Source organism: Felis catus, chromosome B1 (assembly GCF_018350175.1).
Source record: "Felis catus isolate Fca126 chromosome B1, F.catus_Fca126_mat1.0, whole genome shotgun sequence".
NCBI classification, from domain to species: Eukaryota; Metazoa; Chordata; class Mammalia; order Carnivora; family Felidae; genus Felis; species Felis catus.
In genome coordinates this window covers 202,588,668-202,608,123 of record NC_058371.1, presented here as the reverse complement: position 1 = coordinate 202,608,123, position 19,456 = coordinate 202,588,668, and the positions used below count along the sequence as shown (strand labels likewise).

Here is a 19,456-nt window from a genome sequence, read left to right as displayed (position 1 = left end):
CCGGGACGGCTCCTGGGGCTGACGGTGGGCGGCGCGCCGTGGCCTTTTCCAGCGGTGCTGGCGCGCCTTGTGTGTGTCGCACCGTGCTCCACCCCGGCGGTGCTCCACCCCGGCGGTGCTCCACCCCGGCGGTGCTCCCAGCAGCCTGCAGAGGTACTGCCCTGGCCAGAGTGTCTGTGTCCCCATATTCATATTGAAATCCCGGCCCCCGGTGTGGTGGTGTTAGGACGCGGGGCCTTCGGGAGCTGCTTGGGTCGTGAGGGTGGAGCCCCATGGTGGGACCAGTCCCTGTGAAAGACGCCCCAGGGCGCCCCCCACCCCTCCGTCTTCTGAGGACTCAGCCAGAAGGTGCTCTAAACCAGGAAGAGGGTCCTCACCAGGCCGTGACCTCACCACGCTGACACCTTGACCCTGGACCTCCAGCTTCCAGAACTGGGAGCAGGAAGCGTCTGCTGTATGTAAACCGCCCGCCTGTGCTGTTTTGTCACAGCGGCCTGGACGGCCTGAGGTCCCATCACAGATGATCCCTCCAGGTCACACGGCCCTCACGTTGGGCAAGAGGGTCCGGAGCACAGCCGTGGATTTCACCGCCTGGGGGTCCAGGATGTAGGAGGGCATTTCCCTGCTTCCCTTGTGGCTCAGGCTGTAGAAAGAGCCAGCCGGTCCAGCCAGACCCTCTGGGGTTCCTGTCCCGCCTCCGGCTCTTCCTGGGGTGGCTCCATTGCTCTGTGCTTTCGTTTCTTCCACGCGGAGGGGGCGACAGTGACTGTCTTGGAGGGTGGCTGAGCAACTGAGATCACGTAGGCGAAAGGTCCGGGCCTCAGCGGGTCGTTCAAAACGTGACTCCCCCAGAAGCCCCCGTTATGGTCCCCGCAGGAAGGGAAGGCTTCCCCAGCACCTGTGCCCTGCTAATTGAATAAATATTCATCTGTGTTGAGTATGGAAGCGCAGTGGTTTCCATGGATACTCCCTCCTAATGGCTTAATTAGACAGGAGCACGGGTTTTCCGAGGCCCGCGCACATCCCGGTGCCGATGCGAGCACCCCCACCCGGCAGGGCCGGTCCTTGCTGACTTCTCTCTGGAAACAGCAGAGAGAGGGTGGCCTGTGGGCCCTGGGGCGGGGGGCTCACAAATGGAAATCGGTTCCTCCCTATGTGGCTTTGGTCATACCTTCGCTGAACGAGTCGCCGGGACCTAAGCACCTGCACGGTCCTGGACGCCGTCTGCCCTGGCTGGTTTCCACCGTGCACCCCTGTGTCACACGCTGGGAGTGTGGGGTCCAGAACCCAGGCCCCTGTGGCCACTGCCCTGGCTGCCCTCCAGAGCCGTGGGGTTTGGGTGTGTGGGTGGCCCCACCCTGAGCCCTGGGCACTAGCTAAGGGGCATCGGAACATGGCACCCGGTCTGGTTCTGGCCTTTCTCCTTGACCTGCCCCGGGTCCTCACGCTCTCAGATTCTCTGTTCGTCTCCCAGCTGACACGACATACGCTGTGTGTCTCTGCTATTCAGGGAAAGTCGTCAAGGACGTAACGCTCAGGGTCAGGAGGGTGCGGGAAAGCAGGGCGCCGTTGCCCCACGGAGGCATCACCAGGAAGGCAGGCCCGCGACTCTGCCCACCGGTGCCCAGGGAGCAGGTCGGGGCCACGCCCCTCCGCGTCTCACCTCCCCTGAGAACTTGACCTCCGCAGCCACGTCCAACCAGAGACCTGCTGGCCTTGACCTCCATCCGCCCCCCGCCCCTCAGGGAATAAGATGGAGGCACGAGGGGCCCGTGGGGCAGGCGGTTTCGGGAACCTTCTGAGCCGGCGGGGCGCACCGGCCAGGGCGCTCAGCTCGGCCGCAGGGAGGGGAGGCCGGCGGGCAGTGAGTGGGGCGAACGACAAAGGCTGGGCTGCAACCCGAGAGGCTCCACCGAGTGGAACACAGATGTGGGGAGATGGCACCCCGATCCCCAATCCCTCCCGACAGGCCAGCCCCCCGGGGGCCCCCTCCCCTGCTTCCTCACGGATTCAAGTGCATTTGCTGTGTCTAAGTAAGCAGCATGAGGTTGCAGCCAGGATGCGCCCGTGAGCACAGAGTCCTCCGCGGGGGATGCTCCTCTGCAGAGTTGGTCATCGAGTCCAAGCGACAAGGGCCGGGACCGTCTCAGGACCCGAGCAGGGGGCTCTGGCGGCCGGGGTCTACCTTCTTTGTCCCAGCTGATCCTCCCAGGTGCCCACACAGCAGCCGTTCTCCGCCGGGAGTTGACAGCCAGGCCCTCCACATGCAGGTGGCTGTGCCGGGGAGGGGGCAGGAGAGCCGGGCCCCCTGTGGCCACGAGGCCTGGAAGCGCCCTTCGTAGGGCCACTGGGAGCAGGGGATTGTGCGTGCAGAGGGAGGACGATGGGGGAGCTGGGGCAGGGCCGGGTCTCGAAACATGCAGGTAGGGCAGGGTTCTTCCTCGGGCTCCTTGTTGGCTCACTCGTCACTCAGTCACCGATGCATCCATCGGTCCTTCTGAAGGATTCCACCGGTGCTGAGCCTGGGATGTTGCAGGTGAAGCACCCGGGTGTCTGCCCTGAGGAGCCCTGGGCATGTGGAGAGGCACCCAAGAGAAAGAGACAATGAGGCCTGGCCCCCGTGCAGGGTCTTGGCAGCCCTCAGGAGCCCCAGGAGGGCTTCCTGGAAGAGGCGGCTGCTGATTTCGACAGACGGGGGAGAGTGAGCTGTGAAGTCATGGCAGGAAGGGTGCACACACGTGAAGGCATGCAGGTGGGGAGGCACAGGGGCGGTTAGGGAAACGCAGAGCAGTCCCTGGGCAGAAGGGAGCGTGCCAGGCCAGGAGAGGGGAGGGGTGGCAGGTGCCAAGCGCACTGCCAGGTGAGTTCAAGGTGTGGGTGTGCGCTCCCTGCTGCCGTCATGGCCTCAGGGAGGGTCCCTCCCGGCCGTCAGGGAGGCTGGAGGGGAGGGCGCAGCCTGGTCTGGCTCAGGGCAGCTCCCACTGGTGGCCAATGCTGGTGAGGCTGAGAACCCAAGGCCAGGCCATCACTGGGGGAGGGGGGTGGCGCCCACATCAGCAGCTTGGGACCCGGTGACTCTCCAGTCCCACCAAGGGGACCAGCCTGCAGGGGCGGGGCTTCGGTATGTCGCCCCCTCCTGGACACCAGCTCACCCTGCAACCGCGCAGAGCGAATTTCCAAAGCACACCTGGTTTCCCTCTTTAGCAGCCCCGCGTCTCGCGTCTCGGCCATTTAACTTATCAACACCCGGAGGCCAGGGCAAGGCTGCCAAACCCCCAGGGCCGCACGCAGGGCTTCTTCCTGTTATTCTCGGCTGTTCTGGAGTCGGGAAGTGCGCTTTCTCCGTGAGGCAAAGGAGGTCCGCTTCCTCCCCGAATTCATGTATTTTTTTCTGCTGTGATTGAAACAGTATTGGCAGCGAGGCATCTAATTACTCCTCTTTCCTGGACACTGAACGATAACATGTCCCGTCGATTCAAACCTTCTGTGACAGTCAAACACGGTTTCCCAGGGCAATTCCCACGATCGCTGCAGTGAGAAGGACTTTGGTTTTAAAATGGTTTCTCTAAGCGCAATCCCAGAGCTGCTGCTGTCTGCCAGATCTCTTGTCTGGCTCCGGTTCTGAAAATGTCTTTGCACCCGTGTGTTCCCGCAGGATAGTGCTCGAGGGCCCTGCCTACCGAGGACTTCCTGAGCTGGGACAGTCAGAGCCAGGCCACTCTTTCAGAGGGTAAACTGAGGCCTAGAGTGTGGCAAAGTGCAAAGGTTACAGAGCATAAGGTGACAGCCAGGAGTCCAGGCACTGGACGCATAGAGACATGGAGACGCATTGGTGACAGTGATCAGCACAGCAAGTGGCTTGGGTTCAAATCCCAGCTGTATCTCCACCTTCTCCACCCCCACCCTGACCCCCTCCCCACCCCAACCCTGATCCTGCCCTGCAGCCTTCCCAGCCCCCATTCTGACTCCCACCCTGACCCTAATCCTAATATGAAATTGACCCTGAACCTAATCTTGATCCAGACCACTTCTGGAATATTGACTCTGACCCCCAAATTAACCATAACCCAGTCCAACACAAATTCTGTTTACAAACTTAACCCCAACGCAAATCTAACTCATACTGGCCCTGCCCCCCAAGGAAATCCTAACCCCAAACTTAATCTCCACCCCAGCCCCATGCCCTGCAGAGCAGAGGAGGAGAGCACGCCCGGTCTGGAGAGTTCCGCGTCCCGGGCAGGTTCCGGCACCAGGAGTCTGTCCGCTGACGGATCCCCTGCTCCTGGCCCCCCAAGCGCTGCTCAGGTATTTGTCAGGTCACCTGGTGACCGGCAGGCACAGACATCATGGAGGGTTGGTGTGCACCCCTGCTCAGCAGCTCTCCCCCAGGGAGGCCTTGTCCTGTCCCGGGCAAATCTGATTCTCCCCATTTGCTGGATGAAGAGACCGAGGGTCTGTGGGGACGACGCGGCAGCACCACAGCTGGGCTGCGCAAGGCGGGAGGGACTTCTGCGTGCTGCCCGGGGCCAGGTTCCGTGGGGGCTGCAGGCTCAGACTGTGGAGGTCTGTGACCGGGCCCGTCGATGGGGCCTGTCTCACTGTCGCAGACCAGCCCGTCAGGTTGCAGGTTTGGGGAGCCCAGAGGCTCACACGGGCTCAGAGCACTGACTTAGTTTCCCCGCGGCTGCCGCGGCCAAGTTCCACCAGCCGTAGCTTCAATGATAGAAATGTCTTCTCTCCCAGCTCGGGAATTCTGACATTAAAGGTGTGGGCGGGGCCACCTCCCCTGGCGGGTCCAAGGGGAAGACGCTTCCCCCGCCTTCCAGATCCTGGGGCTCCCAGGGCTCCTGGACTCGTGGCCGAACTGCTCTGTCTCTGTCCATCTCATGTGTCCCTCTCTGTGCATCTCTTCGTGTAAGGACACCAGCCATTTTGAGTTAGGGCCCACCCGGGTCCAGGGTGACCTCAGTGAGCCTGGGCCCTGTTTCCAAATAGGGTCACTCTCCCAGGTTTTGGGGGTTAGCACATGGATGTTATCTTTTGGGGAATACAGTTCAACCCATAGCAAACACACGGCTTTTTCCCTGGCTTAATTAGATGCCATCAGGAAGCAGTTTAGACATTTCACATGAAAATCCAGATCTCTGTCCGCCTCCAGCGTGAGAACTTGCAGGGTGGGGGAGGGGGAGACATCCCCTCCCGCTGGGGCATTCTCCGCGGGCTCACCCCACCCCGCCCAGCGCTCTTACTGCTGGGCCCCGGGGACAGTGCAGCTGGGGCCCTCGGATCTGGCCCGATGGTTCTCAGCTGGGTGATTATGACCCCAGAGGACCCCTGGAAATTTCTGAGGACATTTCTGGTCATCACAACTGGTGTGTGTGGGAGGGGTGGGGGTGGGGGGGGAGGGTTGCTCCTGGCATTAGTCAAAAGAGTCCAGGGATGCTGCTAATCGTGCTGGAATTCACAGGCTGGCACCCACAACAAAGCGGCGTCCAGCCGCAAACGTCAACAGTTCCCAGGTTGCAAACACACTGCGTTTATCTCGGCATATGGCTGCCTTGTGAAAGACTACACTTCCCAGTCTCCCTTGCAGTAGGTATGGCCACGTGACCACATTCTGCCCAATGGGGTGTCAGCATAGGGCTGTGTGCGGCTTCCAGACGAGGACGCCCTGTGTTCGGAAGACCGTGTCCTCCCGGCCGAGAGCTGACCCTGGGTGTTATGGCAGAATGGCCCCAGCCAGACCAGCCGACCAAGACCTGGAGGTGGGAGCTGCCTGCTGGGGACAGCCGGGGAGAGGGTGCAGGGCACCCGCCGGGCAGGACCCAGACTCGTGTCGGGGGGAGAGATCGCTCCCACCTGGGCTGCTTTGTTACAGCAGCACTGCCTGTATCGTGACTCACAGTCCCGAATCTCGGGCCGGCCCCAAATTCCTGGTTTAAATCAGAGCCTCTTCTGGGAAGGGAAGAGTCAAGAATGAAACAGAGCAGACCTTGCCGAGCCCGAGCTCACGGGGTCCAGGTTCGAAGACCAACATTCCGGTGCTCCTGCCCGTGGCATGCACTGCGGGGCCCGTCCACCCGCTTTCCGGAAACACTCGGAATCGGGGTCAACGTAGGAAGCTGGGGGGACTTCACAGGGCCAGGCTGAACGCGTCCAACTCTTTGCTTGTTTTCCCAAACACATCAGGGCTCTTCTGCATTTTCTGAACACTCTGAAAAAAGAATCGAAGCCCAACCAACCAAACAAACAAAATCTCTGAACTCCATCTGGCTCCGCGGCACGTGCCTGCTACGGTCAGATTCACAGAACGCGGGCGCGAACTTGCTTCCATTTAATTAGCCATTTCCTCCAGGTATGTTCCCCGAGTGCTACGTGGGGGCAACTGCGATACAAGGGTTGGGGAGACAGGCTTCGCGAAGGAGAGTGGGGGGCCCTTAGCGAAGGCAGGGGTGCCGCACTCAGTACCGGCACCGGCGTGGGCACCCGCCCCACTCCGGGCAGCAGCCCCGGCAGAGCTTTCTACACACTCAGGAGAGGAGGCTGCGACCCCGGCTCCTGTAGCCTCTGGTTACAGTTAAGGACAGAATCTCATCCCTACCCCCTTCTCTGCACACGCCAGGTGCTCAGCAGGGGAGAGGCAGCAGGGCAGAGCGGACACTACCTGGCTTGCTGAGAAGCCAGACTGGGCGCTGCCTGGGCCTCAACTGTCTTGACTATAAAGCAAGAATACGAATGCCTATCTTGTGGAGGTGTTTGTTCGTTTGTTCATTCATTCATTCATTCATTCATTCTCCAAACACCTACAGGCTCTGTATTCATTTCCTCTCTTTGCAGGAACAAAGGATCGGAAACTTAGCTGTATTACAAGAACACACATTATTTATTATCTTACAGTTCTGCACGCCGGAAGTTTCCAATGGGTTGGCAGGGCTGGCTCCTGGAAGCTCCAGGGGAGAACCTGTTTCCTAGTTCTTTCCCAGCTTCTAGAGGCGTCCGCGTGCCCGAGCCGGCGGCCTCTTCCTCCTGTCCCCAGCCTTCTGCTTCCGATAGCACGTCTGCTCCTGCGCTGACCCCCTGGCCTTTCTCCTTCACTTAGCGGGATCCTTGTTACTATATTTAGGGTCCGCTCTGGGATAATATTCCAGCTCACGGTCCTCAACTTAGTCCCATCTGCAAGGTTCCTTTGCCATGTCAGGTCACGTGGGCTGAGGTTGGGGCCGTTAAGGCACAGACATTTTGTCTACAACAGACTGGCACAGTGATTCTCAGAGGAGGCAGCAGGGGGGTGTGGACAGCAACTCAGGACACGGTCAGCCCCAAGCTGTACAACCTTCTCTCAAGGGGCTTAGCGAGGCCCCTTAGCATCCCCTCCGTAGGAAGCCTGGCCAAGGGAGGCTCCCGGGTGGGTTCCCTTAGAGGCTCCAGAACCCGCATGAAGGACCCCGGCTCTCCCCGCTGTGGTTACCACCCTTATCTCGAGCTCCTCAGGTCCCAAGGGCTGCCTGCTCTGGGCCTCACACCCTGCACCTGCAGGAAGAAAGGCATTTGGCCCCTGTGTACATTTCCTGCTTGTCACCAGGGAGGTGATATTGGCTGGGACTGGCCGTGCGGCCCCTCCTCCAGCCAGTGGAGAAGGGAAATGGGTCCATCACAACAGGCTGTGTAGCATCATGACCTTCCCCTCTGCTGGGAGGGGCCCTCTTGCCTGGGCACATCACCGTTCCTCCAGGGAACCAACCGGGTACATGGGTGTATCTGTCATCAAGGCTGTGTAACAAACTACCACTAATGGGCCAGCTTAAAACAACACACGTTGTTATCTCACAGTGTCCATGGGCCAGGAGTCCAGGTACAGGTTAAATGGGTCCCCTGCTCAGGGTCCAGAGTCCGAGATGGAGGTGTCAGCTGAGGCCCAGTCCTGCCCTCCCCAAGCTCCTCCAGTTTCCAGTAGAATTCAGTTCTCTGAGGTTGTCCCTGTTTTCTCTGGTTGCCGTGTGCCAGGGACCACTCTCAGCAACTAGAGGCCTCCTCAGATCCTGTCTTTGGACCCCTTCTCATGATACTGCTTCATCTTGGAGGCTGGCAGGACATCTCTGAGGCCTCAGCACCCTTCCAAGGGCTCACCTGATCAGGTCAGGCCCACCCAGCACATACTCCTCAGCCTTCTTTTTGGACGGGCTGCTACCTTCTCACCTCCAGCCTGGACTGAGCCCCTACTTCCTTCAGAACGTTCTCCCTGAGCCCCCTCAGGCCCTACCACTTCTTTCCCCATCTGGCATCTCCCAGGTGGTCACTGCCTGTGCCTCGTTCCCTGTGCTGCCTGAGGAGTGCCTTGCTCTCCACAGCCAACGGGCCCTGTCCACCCTGGGCACGAAGTGGGTGCCTAGTAGATGCCTCTTCAACAGATGCCCGATCTCCAGAAAGGGATACAAGGGGCCAGACCGGAAAACCCGCCCCCGGAGGGGAAGGGGAGGGTCCTCTGCTAGGCAGGCAGACTTGTGGACGGGGTCACTCTGGGCCTCAAATGCTCCGCCTTCAGGCCTCAGCCTGGGGGTCACTCCCGAGACCCCTTCCAAGCCCCCCACCCCCAACACCAAGGCCATTGGTTGGGGCAAGGCCGAGGCAAAAGCCAGTGGGAGCCCAGCAGCATAATGGTGCGCTGGAGGGGAGCCACACTGTCCCAGGCTCATACCCACATATGGTCCCGAGCAAGGCCCCAAAGAGGGTTAACGGGCCTCACCATCCATGGACCGTTCAGGACAGGCCTGGCCTGGGGGAGACGCTCCCTAATGGTGGCTGCTGCGTGTGCCGCCGATGGCCGGGGGTTCTGAGGGCTTGGGCGCAGCCGCCGAGGGCAACAGGGTGGCCAGGGTGGGCTCTGGACCTCGAAGCTTCACAGGGAGGCCAAGGGCCTGGCCGGGGGGGGGGGGGGCTCCTAGGAGCCCAGCGCTGGCGTGCTGGAGCCGTGCCCTCCACCTGCTCAGGTGTGTGGCGAGAGCACAGGCGACAGCAGGTCCTCCAGGCCCAGGGATCAGCAAGAGGCAGGCGATGGCGGACGCGGCCCGGGACCCTGCGGTGAGCGGGCCCTGGGCTAAGAGCCCTGGACCTTTGTCCCGAGAGCCTGCACACCAGCCCCAGGGGCGGGACTTTGTTAGTGCTATCGCAGACCGAGGAGGCTTGGAGAAGAAGGGCGATTTCCCAAGGGCACATGGGGACACCTGGTCAGCCCGACCCTAGAGTGCAGACATGAGGCCAGGCCTAGGAGGGCCTCGAATGCCAGGCTCAGGCATCCGGACAGCGGCAAGCCCCAGAGGGAGCGCCCTGTCAAGCCTGGAACCAGATGGCAGAGGGGCAGGCCGGAGGCAGAGGAGCCGTGAGAGGCTTGTGCAGCAGCGAGGACAGGGACAGGCGTGAGCCTGAGCTGCAGCAGGCCCCGGGCTGAGTGAGGTACACAGCTGGCGCCTAATAAGACATGCTGACCCGCTGCTTTGATCTAGTACACTCACTGCAAATCAAAGACGGTCCCTGAAGCAGCTTTCTCCAGAGGGCCCTCTGCCAGGTCTGTAAGAACTCAGCTGGGCCAAATCCATCAATTGGATCAATATTGCAATGGAGTTGGTCTGCGGGTTAGTGCACGGAGAGCCGGGCCCCGGGCCAACGGATCCAGGCCGTGTTCTAACAAGACAAAGCGGTTCTAGAATCCTTCAGGGAGGGGCAGGCAGAGAAGCGAGTTCGTTTTTCCCTGCCTGTCTTTAAAAATGAAATTTCAAATCAACACGGGGGGCGGGAGGGGTCTTCAGCTCAGCTCGAAGGAGGAGACCAGTCCTCTCGGCCTGGAGACGGGAAGCCAGGCCAGTTTCCCTGTGCTGCTGCATCCGCGGGAGGGGTGGACGGGGCTCTTCTCCCTGCCTCCAGCCCTTCCCTCCCCTGTGGGCACCGAGCAAACAGACCAGATGCAACACCCACTTACAGGAGCTCACAGCCAAGTGGGGCAGAGCTGGCGTGAACCTTACAAGCAGCTGGTCCGATACCCCCACCTCACAGATGGGAAAACTGAGGCCCGGGGAGGCAGGGGGTTCTCCTGCTGCCAGACAGCAAGTCAGCGTTGAGCGGGAGCTGGGGTCCACATCCAACGTCGGCGACCTCCACAGGGCGGAGGCAGAAAGGGGCCGCTGGGTGGGGGGCACGGGGTTCTGGCGCAGGCAGCTCCCGGGTGAGGCCCCGCTGTGCTAGGCTGGCAGCACCTCCACGGAGCTCGCGGCAGGCGACCAGCAGGCCCGAGGCGCGAGGAGGGCGTCGGGGCCTTTGTGGGATTCCTGACCTCAGCCTCCACCAGCTTTCTTCTTTTTTTCGTGTTTATTTCTTTTTGAGAGCGCACAAGCAGGCGAGGGGCAGAGAGAGGGGGACGGAGGATCTGCGGCGGATTCTGTGCTGACAGCGGCGAGCCGGGCGTGGGGCCTGAACTCACGAACCGTGAGACCTTGACCTGATCCGAAGACAGCCGCTCAACCGATGGAGCCGGCCAGAGGCTCCCTCCACCAGCTGTGACGGAGCTCCCCCTGTGAGCCGGGAGCTGGGCCCTGCAGCAGGCGGGGGAGACACGGCCCGCTCTCGGGAGCCCACAGTCGAGCGCACACGGAGGCCAGCAAAGGGGCTCCCGATCTAGACTGGGAGCTCAGGGAGGCCTCCTGGAGACCCGTGCCACACCCTTCTAAGGAAAAGAAGAACCCTGGGTGTAGACGAAGCAAAGGGTTGCCAGCCTGGAGAAGAGCACATGCCAAGGGCCAGACTCCGCAGCGGGCGGTGACAGATGGGCTCGCGGCCCGGAGCGGGTGGGCCGCAGAGCCACGTGAACGAGCTGGGCAGAGGTGACCCGCCGAGGGGGCACAGCCTGGCCCGAAACCCAGGAAGAGCTGCCTGCGACGGGGTGGCCCGACACGGCTCCCCACGGCCTAGGAGGGTGAGCGGGGCCCCCGGCACCTGTGCGCATGCATCTGTGTGGGGGTGAAGCACGTGTGCACGCGTGCGTGCAGGAGTCTGTACACACACGCACGTGTGCGTGGACACACGCCTACACACAAGCGAGGCGTGCACGAACGTACGTGCATGCACGCACGTAACGCACGTACCTGATTTTACGCAGGTGTGTGGATGTGTGTGGCCCGGTACATATGTGTGCGTGAACTCGTGCACGCACAGCGCGTGAACATGTGGGCATACACACGTGTGCTCGTGCATGCCTGCTTGTGGGAGTATGTACGTGTTTGTGCGTGCATGCATGGATAGTTACGTGAGTGTACTGCTGTTGTTTACACGGGCGTGTGGACGCACGTGTGTGCATGCAGCATGCACGGATGTGCGTGCGTGTGTACGTGGCCATGCAAGCCTAGGCGTGCACAGAAATGTGTGCACACGAATGTGTGTGTACATGAGCGCATGGGTATGTGTGTGCACGAATGTGTGTGTGCATCCACACCTGTGTGCGGGGAGGCGGTTCAAAGAGACAAGCCCCCCTCTGCCAGGGCTGAGCCACTCATGGGACACAGGCCAGGCGTGCACCCAGCAGGCGTGCCTCCAGATTCCTTCTCCCAGCCGCTAGGGCCCAGGACCCCACGTCCAAAGGCTGCGTGGCCCTGGTAGGACCAGCCTTTCCCTTCTGGGCCCCGCTCATCCTGGTTAGGACGAAGGCACCTGTGCCCTGGCGGCCCCGAGATGCTTTACTTCTGTGATTTTCCTTCTTCGATGTCCCACACCTGCCCCCGACGCCCCCACCCCCTCTCCCAGTGCAGCCTGAATCCTTACGACACCCCCCCTGATATCCCTCTGGGTCCCTGATACCCCTCTGGGTCCCAGGCCTGGCCACGAGCGGCCCATCGGACGGTCTTTCCAGGCGCACGCCGTTTTGCTCGCTGTAGGGTGATGGAGAGCAGTCTGTCAAGCGCCCAGTTTTCAGCGTCGGGGTAAGAGGCCTCTCCAACTCCTTTCTGAACAGCTGCGGTCCCCGGGGCTCCCGTGCACACAAACAGGCCTGCACGGGCGCCGCCCTGAGGCCCAGCCGAGGACTCTTCAGGGGACCCAGCTCCCCTCTCCCCCTCCGCTCTGGGTCCAGGCCCCCGGGGAGGCGCTTGGTCCCGGGTTGTGCCAGGGAGATGTTGCCAGCGGTCCTGAGGTCAGAAGGCCAGCCAGGCGTCCCCAGGGGCCTGAGTCACTGGGCCGGCCAGGCGCTCCGGATGTCCCCAGCCTGGCCTGGAGAGTCGCTTCCTGGGCAGCGGGAAGTCCTGTTTGTTTCGGGCCCCAGGTGCTCCGCGTCCTTTTTCCTCCAAGTTCTTTGTGCCAGGCTGACCCTGAATATGAACTCATGAGGTGGCCAGTGCAGCCAGGACCCTGGATGTCCTGACAGCCCCAGGCGTCCCCCAAAGTGCCTCTCACAAGAGGAGAACCCCTCAGGCTCTGGAGCAGGCCCACGTGGCCAGCGAGCTGCTGATGGTGGGAGACAGCTCTCCAAAACCTGCATCCGACCCCTGCCGCTTCTGTTTCTTGGCTCCTCCTCTGCCCCCCCAACCCCCGCCTCTAGGACAAAGCCCATCTCCCTGCCCCATGGGGGCTTCTCACTTCCCAATAACCCTCCTTCATGCTCCAAGGGCAGCTCAGAAGTCACCTCCTCCGGGAAGCCTTCCCTGACAACTCCACTCCCAGCCTAGGGGAAGAGTTCCAGGGCACTGACAGCATTCACTGGCCGTCTCAGGGTGTGGCACCGCCCGTCCCAGACGGTGGAGGGCCCCGCACGGACAAGGGCCGTTGCACTTGACCACAGAGGAGGCAGTGGTGTGGGTCTTCCCTCCAAGCGCCCTCCAGGCCTCCGGGACCGAGAGGCCCTTTCACAGGGAAGGTGGCTTTCTACCTTCCCTGGGCCGCGTGCCTCTCACATGCTGTCATGGCTTTGCTCCCCAAAAGTGCGTAAGTGCCCAGGATTGGGAAGGGAGGTCTGGCCCTTCCTGAGCAGTCCCCCAGTCCAGAATCTCTGATTTCCGGCCTGGCCCTGGCCTGGCCCCCTCCTCCTCCGTGTAAGGAGGCTAATGAGGATGCTGGGGCGCCCAGGGAGCCTCTCTGCTAAGACACCCGTGCTCTCCTACATGGGCCCTGTGAGCCTTCCCAGGGCTCAGAGGACTGAGAAGCAGCCCCCGAAGCCATGCACATTTCCAGGCATCACTAAGGGAGACCCTCTAATCCCTCCCTGCGACCACTTCCTGGAACCCAAAGGCATGACACTCCGGCCCCCCAGCCACAGGAATGACCCCAGCCCTCCCATCTGAGGATGCAGGGAGCGCGGCCAGGTGCTTTTCCAGACTGCTGGGAGGAATGGCCCTCCCCTCCTCCAAGCGAGAAACGCCAGGCCTGAGAACTCCAGCCTCCTCCCCAGGGCCGGGCTCCCACAGACCTCAAGCTGCCCGGAGGTGGGTACCAGCACCGGAAGACAGGAACGACAGCGCACGCACGTTCCTGGAATGAATGCACGGGGACCTATGGTAGGGGTAAGCGCGGGGGGGCGGGGGGGGGGGGAGATACCCTAACAGCTTGCCCCTAAGCCTGTAGGAATGAAGCACCCACGCAAAACCGCCCATCATCCGGGAAATTCATTCTGGGTGTTTGTCAGAGGCGGTGATTTTGAACATCACCCCCCACCCTTTAAAAGCAGGGCCACGGAGCATGAGAATTAAACTTCTGTAATTGCCAACATGGATGCGGAGCCTGGGAGCCTGCCCAGGGCTTCCACTGGCAAGGCCGTCATGATTCATGCTCCAGCAGCGCTTGGAAGTGGGCAGAGAAGGGAACTGAGGCTCGGGGGCAGGGAGGTGGTTCTGCCCCGGAACACCGACCGGAGATGGGAGGCGACAGGCACTCGGCAAGACCCCTGCGCACCAGGCTGCGTCGCGTCCTCCGCCAGGCTGCGAGCGGCCGGCTCTCCAATCAGGCCGCGGACCCCGAGCCGCCCGGAGCTGCGCGCGAGAGTGCGCGCCCGCGTGTGCGTGTGCGTGTGCCCGGGGGAGGCTAGGGAGCTCTTGTCTTAGAAAGAGCAGGTTTCTGGAACTCACCGCCCAGGCCAGCCGGCACTCAACACCGTCCCGCAGGCTGCAGTCGGCCCTGGAGGGGGCGCCCTCGCCGTGCGCGCGCGCCTCGCGCCACCGCCCCGGACTCCTCCCCGGCGCCGCGCCGGCAGGTTCGCCGAGGCGGCCGCGGGCTCCGGCTCCCGGGCCCGCTCCCCCCCGGGCCGGCGGCGCTGGCCTGCCCGCCAAGCCGCCCCCGCCCGCCCGCGCCCCGCCCCGCGCGCCCGCCCCGCTGCGCAACTCTACCCAAGTTGGAAGCCGAGCCCGGGCGGCTGCACTCGCGCCGAGCGCACGGCGGCGGCGGCGGCGAAGGAGGAGGCGGCGGCGGCGGCGGCGGCGGCGGCGCAGCTCGGGCGAGAGAGGCAGGCAAGGCGGAGCCCGCACGGCCGAACGCGGACCGCGGGGGGCGCCCGCGCCCGGAGCAGCAGGAGGAGGACGCGCGGCGGCGCCGGCGCCCTGCCCGGGAAAGTAAAGTTGGAGCCCGAGGCTGCGCGCGGGCGCTGGGGCCCGGAGGAGCGGCGGCCCGCGCCCCGGTGCGCCCAGCCCTAGCCGGCCGGATGGGAGGCGGAGCGCCCGGGCCGCCGCCGCCGCCGCCTGCAGCCTGCGCCCCGGCCGGGCTCCGGGGCCGCGGGGCCGCTCGGGCACGCCCGCTCGGGCGCCGCATCACCGTGGGCTCGCGGCCCGGGCGCTCCCCGTGAGCGGGGCCGAGGGCGGGGCCGGCGCGAGGACCCCGGGACCTGCCCCCCTCCCCCCGCCCCCCTCCCCCCCGCCGCCGCCGCCGCCGCCGCCGCCGCGTCGCCGCTCGCTCCGGGAGCCTCCTGCTCTGCACTTACGCGCGCGGCAGCTGCGGGGAGCCCGGCAGCCACGCTCTCCGGCGCGCCGCTCGCCCGCCGAGCCACCACGGCCGAGGGCCGGCTGCGGGGCGCCGCGGTCCCCGGCGGGCGCGCCCCAGGAGCAGGCGGCGATGCGGGCGCCGGCCGGGGTTGGGGGCCGCCCGAGCTGCCGCGGCTGCGCCCCGGCTCCAGGCGGGACCGCGTAGTAGCTCGCGGGAGGACCATGGCGTCCCCGGCGCTGGCGGCGGCGCTGGCGGCGGCGGCGACGGCGGCGGCGGGCCCCAACGCGAGCGGCGCCGGCGAGGGGGGCAGCGGCGGGGCCGCCAACGCCTCGGGCGCCGCGCCGGGGGCCGCCTGGGGGCCGCCCCCGGGCCAGTACTCGGCGGGCGCCGTGGCGGGGCTGGCGGCCGTGGTGGGCTTCCTCATCGTCTTCACCGTGGTGGGCAACGTGCTGGTGGTGATCGCCGTGCTGACCAGCCGGGCGCTGCGGGCGCCGCAGAACCTCTTCCTGGTGTCGCTGGCCTCGGCCGACATCCTGGTGGCCACGCTGGTCATGCCCTTCTCGCTGGCCAACGAGCTCATGGCCTACTGGTACTTCGGGCAGGTGTGGTGCGGCGTGTACCTGGCGCTCGACGTGCTCTTCTGCACCTCGTCCATCGTGCACCTGTGCGCCATCAGCCTGGACCGCTACTGGTCGGTGACGCAGGCCGTCGAGTACAACCTGAAGCGCACACCGCGCCGCGTCAAGGCGACCATCGTGGCCGTGTGGCTCATCTCGGCTGTCATCTCCTTCCCCCCGCTCGTCTCGCTCTACCGCCAGCCCGACAGTGCCGCCTACCCGCAGTGCGGCCTCAACGACGAGACGTGGTACATCCTGTCCTCCTGCATCGGCTCCTTCTTCGCGCCCTGCCTCATCATGGGCCTGGTCTACGCGCGCATCTACCGCGTGGCCAAGCTGCGCACGCGCACGCTCAGCGAGAAGCGCGCGCCCGCGGGCCCCGACGGCGCGTCCCCGACCACGGAGAACGGGCTGGGTGCGGCAGCGGGAGCGGGCGAGAACGGGCACTGCGCGCCCCCGCGCCGCCCGTGCGCCGACGTGGATCCGGAGGAGAGCAGCGCGGCGGCCGAGCGGCGGCGGCGCCGGTGTGCCCTGCGGCGGGGCGGGCGGCGGCGGCGGCGCGCGGGCGGCGAGGGGGGCGCGGGCGGCACGGGCGGCGCCGAGGGGCCGGCGCCGGGGCCAGGGGCGACCGATTCGGGCACGCTGGCCGCCACGAGGTCCCCGGGGCCCGGCGGGCGCCTGTCGCGCGCCAGCTCACGCTCCGTCGAGTTCTTTCTGTCGCGCCGGCGCCGGGCGCGCAGCAGCGTGTGCCGCCGCAAGGTGGCCCAGGCGCGCGAGAAGCGCTTCACCTTCGTGCTGGCGGTGGTCATGGGCGTGTTCGTGCTCTGCTGGTTCCCCTTCTTCTTCAGCTACAGCCTGTACGGCATCTGCCGCGAGGCCTGCCAGGTGCCCGACCCGCTGTTCAAGTTCTTTTTCTGGATCGGCTACTGCAACAGCTCGCTCAACCCGGTCATCTACACCGTCTTTAACCAGGACTTCCGGCGTTCATTCAAGCACATCCTCTTCCGACGGAGGCGAAGGGGCTTCAGGCAGTGAGCCGCTCGCCCCGCCCTGCCGGGAGACCCTGGACAGCTCCGGGCGGAGGCCTGGGAAGGCGTGGCCCCGCAGGGGAAAGCAGGGGGGCAGCTTCCCCAGAGACCCGGGGAGGGATTGGCCTCCAGAGCCCAGGGGAGGGTGCCGGCGGGGCCGGGAGCATGGGCTGAGAGACGCAGGGTCCCTGGGGAGAGGGGAGGAGAGAGGGGCGACCCCTCTGCCTTCCCGTCTCAGCAAAGGGCTGCTTCTGGGGCTCCGGGCCTGGATCTGGCTCTGGGGGCCCTGCGAGGTGTGGCTTTGAGGTCAGGGTCTTAGGAGAAGTAAATGCAACCTCCCGAACGGGCGAGAAAGGAGTCCCCCCTTCCCCCTCCCCCCCCCCCCCCCCCCCCCAGCACACACCACCTCTGAGCAAGGGCTGACTTCCCCAGGACCTCGTGGGGGCGGCTGTCTTGGGGGAAGAAAGAGGGCACTGACAATCTTTGGTTACTGAAAGTATTTAAATGTTTGCCAAAAACGACAGCCAAACAACCAAACTATTTTCTAAATAAACCTTTGTAATCTAAGCGTTGATGTAGCAGTCGGTCCTTAAGCCGCCAGCGTGGGGGTATCTTCCAAACCTCACCCTGCCCGACACCCCCCCCCCCCAGCAAGGGTGGGAGGAGAGCATCCCAGGTCTCCAGATTCCAACATCCCCTTTGCAGCAGAAGAGGGGTGTCTTTTTATTTAAAGCAAAATCTTTTTCATGCATGCAAAATGTAAACTTCTTGTGCTGTAACTGGCCGAGAGGGAAAGAAATCAAGAAACCCCCAGATTGGGTCCAAGTTGAGATCCAGGAGGAATGTCTCCATCCCCATCCCTGCCCGCCCCCCTTCCCCCTGCATCCCCTTCCTGGCCCGGGAGCTTGTCCCCCATGGAGAGAAGCAGAGCTCTCATGATCTAAAGCCCCAGTTCTGCCCCCCCCCCCCCCCCAGTAACTTTGGGCCATGCTGTCGCCTGGGAACACTTTGTGGATTTTCCACTATGGAGGAGACATGGGTGAGCCCTGCCCAGAAGAGGGCCCCACCCACCAATGGGGCGGGGTTGAGGCCTGACAAGTCCCCAGATCCTTCCTTCGTCCATACCGCTGACCTTTACCACTTTCTCAGGGGTTTTGAACATGGAGTGATGGGGCCACCCCCTGCATCGGCAGAGGAGAGGCTGGAACCTGCCCGTCCTCCTCAACCAACGCCCCGCCCCCCCAGCAGCCCAGCCCCTCGTCCCCTGGCCCCCCCCTCCCCCCTCCCCTTCCCCAGGTGTCATACTCCACACCCAGGCTCGAGGAGGGGGCGAGAAGGAGCCAGCAGGAAGTGGAAAGGTCCTCCCCCCAGACTCTTCCAGCCCCCACCACAGAGCCTGGAGACCCCTGGCTGGTGGGGGCTCATTCTGGAGACCCCTGCTGTGACCGTCCTATCCACCTGTTGCTCCCTCTTGGGCCCCCCTTGGCCTTTCCATATACACCCTCCCCTGCGGAGCCCTGCCTGCACAGCCCCACTCTCTCTTGCATCACCACCCATCTGTCCTTGACCTGGAGTGACCGTGGGTCTGTCCCCAGGATGGGTCAGCCCCGGGTCCTGCCTTCCATTCCTGAACGCCTGTCCCCTGAGTCAAGAGCCAGGACAGGCCCCTTCCTTGGTCTCACTTGATGGGGCTGTCCCTTGGGGAGCCCTCCTCTGTAGCTGCCCCACCCCGTCACTCCAAGCTATGGGTTCTCAGGACACCCGCCTGGGAAGAACTCTCCCGGACTGTGCACACTCTCACTCGTGCGGGAGCACTTACACCCACTACGTTTAGGCTCAGGGACAGGTGGGGAGAGAGGGGTGGTGGAAACGGCTGGCCAAGGCTGACGGGGACATCGCTGACCTCCTACCATCAGGCAGGGCCCGACGGGCTGTCCGTGTCACAGGCCCGGCTCTGCCGCAGGACTGTGGAGCCAGCGGGGACAAACTCCTGCCCTCCCTGGGCCTCAGCACCCTTTCTGTGAAGTGGGGGAGGGGGTCGATGCCGGGCCGGCCCATCTGCGGTCCAACCCGCCTGCGGATCTGGGGGCCCCGCGAGAGGTGACCTTTCCTCGGAGACGGCTCCGCGGACACGGTTACTGCTCTCGGCCTGCAGCGCCTTCGCCTTCTCGGTGCAGTGGGGTGACGACGCCCCCACGAAGGGCTCCTGGGGGATGCACTCCGAGTCTACGACGGGAGCGCGCAGCGTGGTGCACGGCCCAGGGAGCAATGTCAGCACACTCTGCTCCATTGGCTCCCTAATTGTGAGAATTGCACCTTCCAGGGCTGTCGCCGGGCCTGGTGCTTCATGCCCCATTCAGCCACCAGATGTTCACCACTTGATGGTAATTGCCGCCTGGAGAGACCGTCTCTTCAGCTGCATAAACGGAGACGGAGCCCGGCTTCTCACCCGGCCCAGCCGCAGGGAAACGGGCCAGTCGTCTGGCTCTGGGACTCGCTGTCTTCTTCGGTGCCGTGTGGCGGGGACGCTGCTGTCTCCCTGAAGGTGCCTGTGGGCACCAGCTGCCCCAGCGCGGTCTGGGAACCGTCTCCGGGGGGATTTCTCTAACGTACAGAGCGGGGGCCCAGACCCCTGTTCAGCGGCTCAGCTCAGTCCGCCGCGTCCCGCTCCCCCACACGGCGGCTCTCCTCCCTCCCGTCCGGGCATCTCCACGTCTACTCCAGGGTGCCGGGCTCGTGGTCAACCCCGCTCCGGGGCTGAGGAAACTGAGGCCCGGGACCCGCAGGTGTAAGGGGGCGGGGCACAGCGCAAACCCAGAAACGTCCAACTCCGGACCCCACGTCCTGAGCACCCGGCTCCAGTGCCCG

General features: G+C 64.1%; 1 protein-coding gene and 1 long non-coding RNA gene across 3 annotated transcripts; both read left to right on the top strand.

Moving 5' to 3' along the window:
* Window positions 1-5,413: 5,413 nt before the first annotated feature.
* LOC109499305 lies at window positions 5,414-6,742 on the top strand. 2 transcript variants are annotated; one of them, XR_002156608.2, is made up of 3 exons: window positions 5,418-5,765; window positions 6,190-6,355; window positions 6,623-6,742. It is a non-coding gene; the product is annotated as an uncharacterized LOC109499305 (long non-coding RNA). The 2 variants fall into 2 exon arrangements; XR_002156607.3 differs by having other exon boundaries at window positions 5,414-5,765; window positions 6,190-6,742.
* Window positions 6,743-14,920: 8,178 nt separating this feature from the next.
* Window positions 14,921-17,155, top strand: ADRA2C (adrenoceptor alpha 2C). The gene has a single exon (XM_023253342.2). It carries the CDS (start codon window positions 15,165-15,167, stop codon window positions 16,593-16,595), a length of 1,431 nt encoding a protein of 476 aa, XP_023109110.2. The 5' UTR covers window positions 14,921-15,164; the 3' UTR covers window positions 16,596-17,155.
* Window positions 17,156-19,456: the final 2,301 nt, after the last annotated feature.

Excerpts from the sequence above, each read along its gene's own strand:
- ADRA2C (XM_023253342.2), top strand. The coding sequence starts at position 15,165 with ATGGCGTCCCCGGCGCTGGCGGCGGCGCTGGCGGCGGCGGCGACGGCG.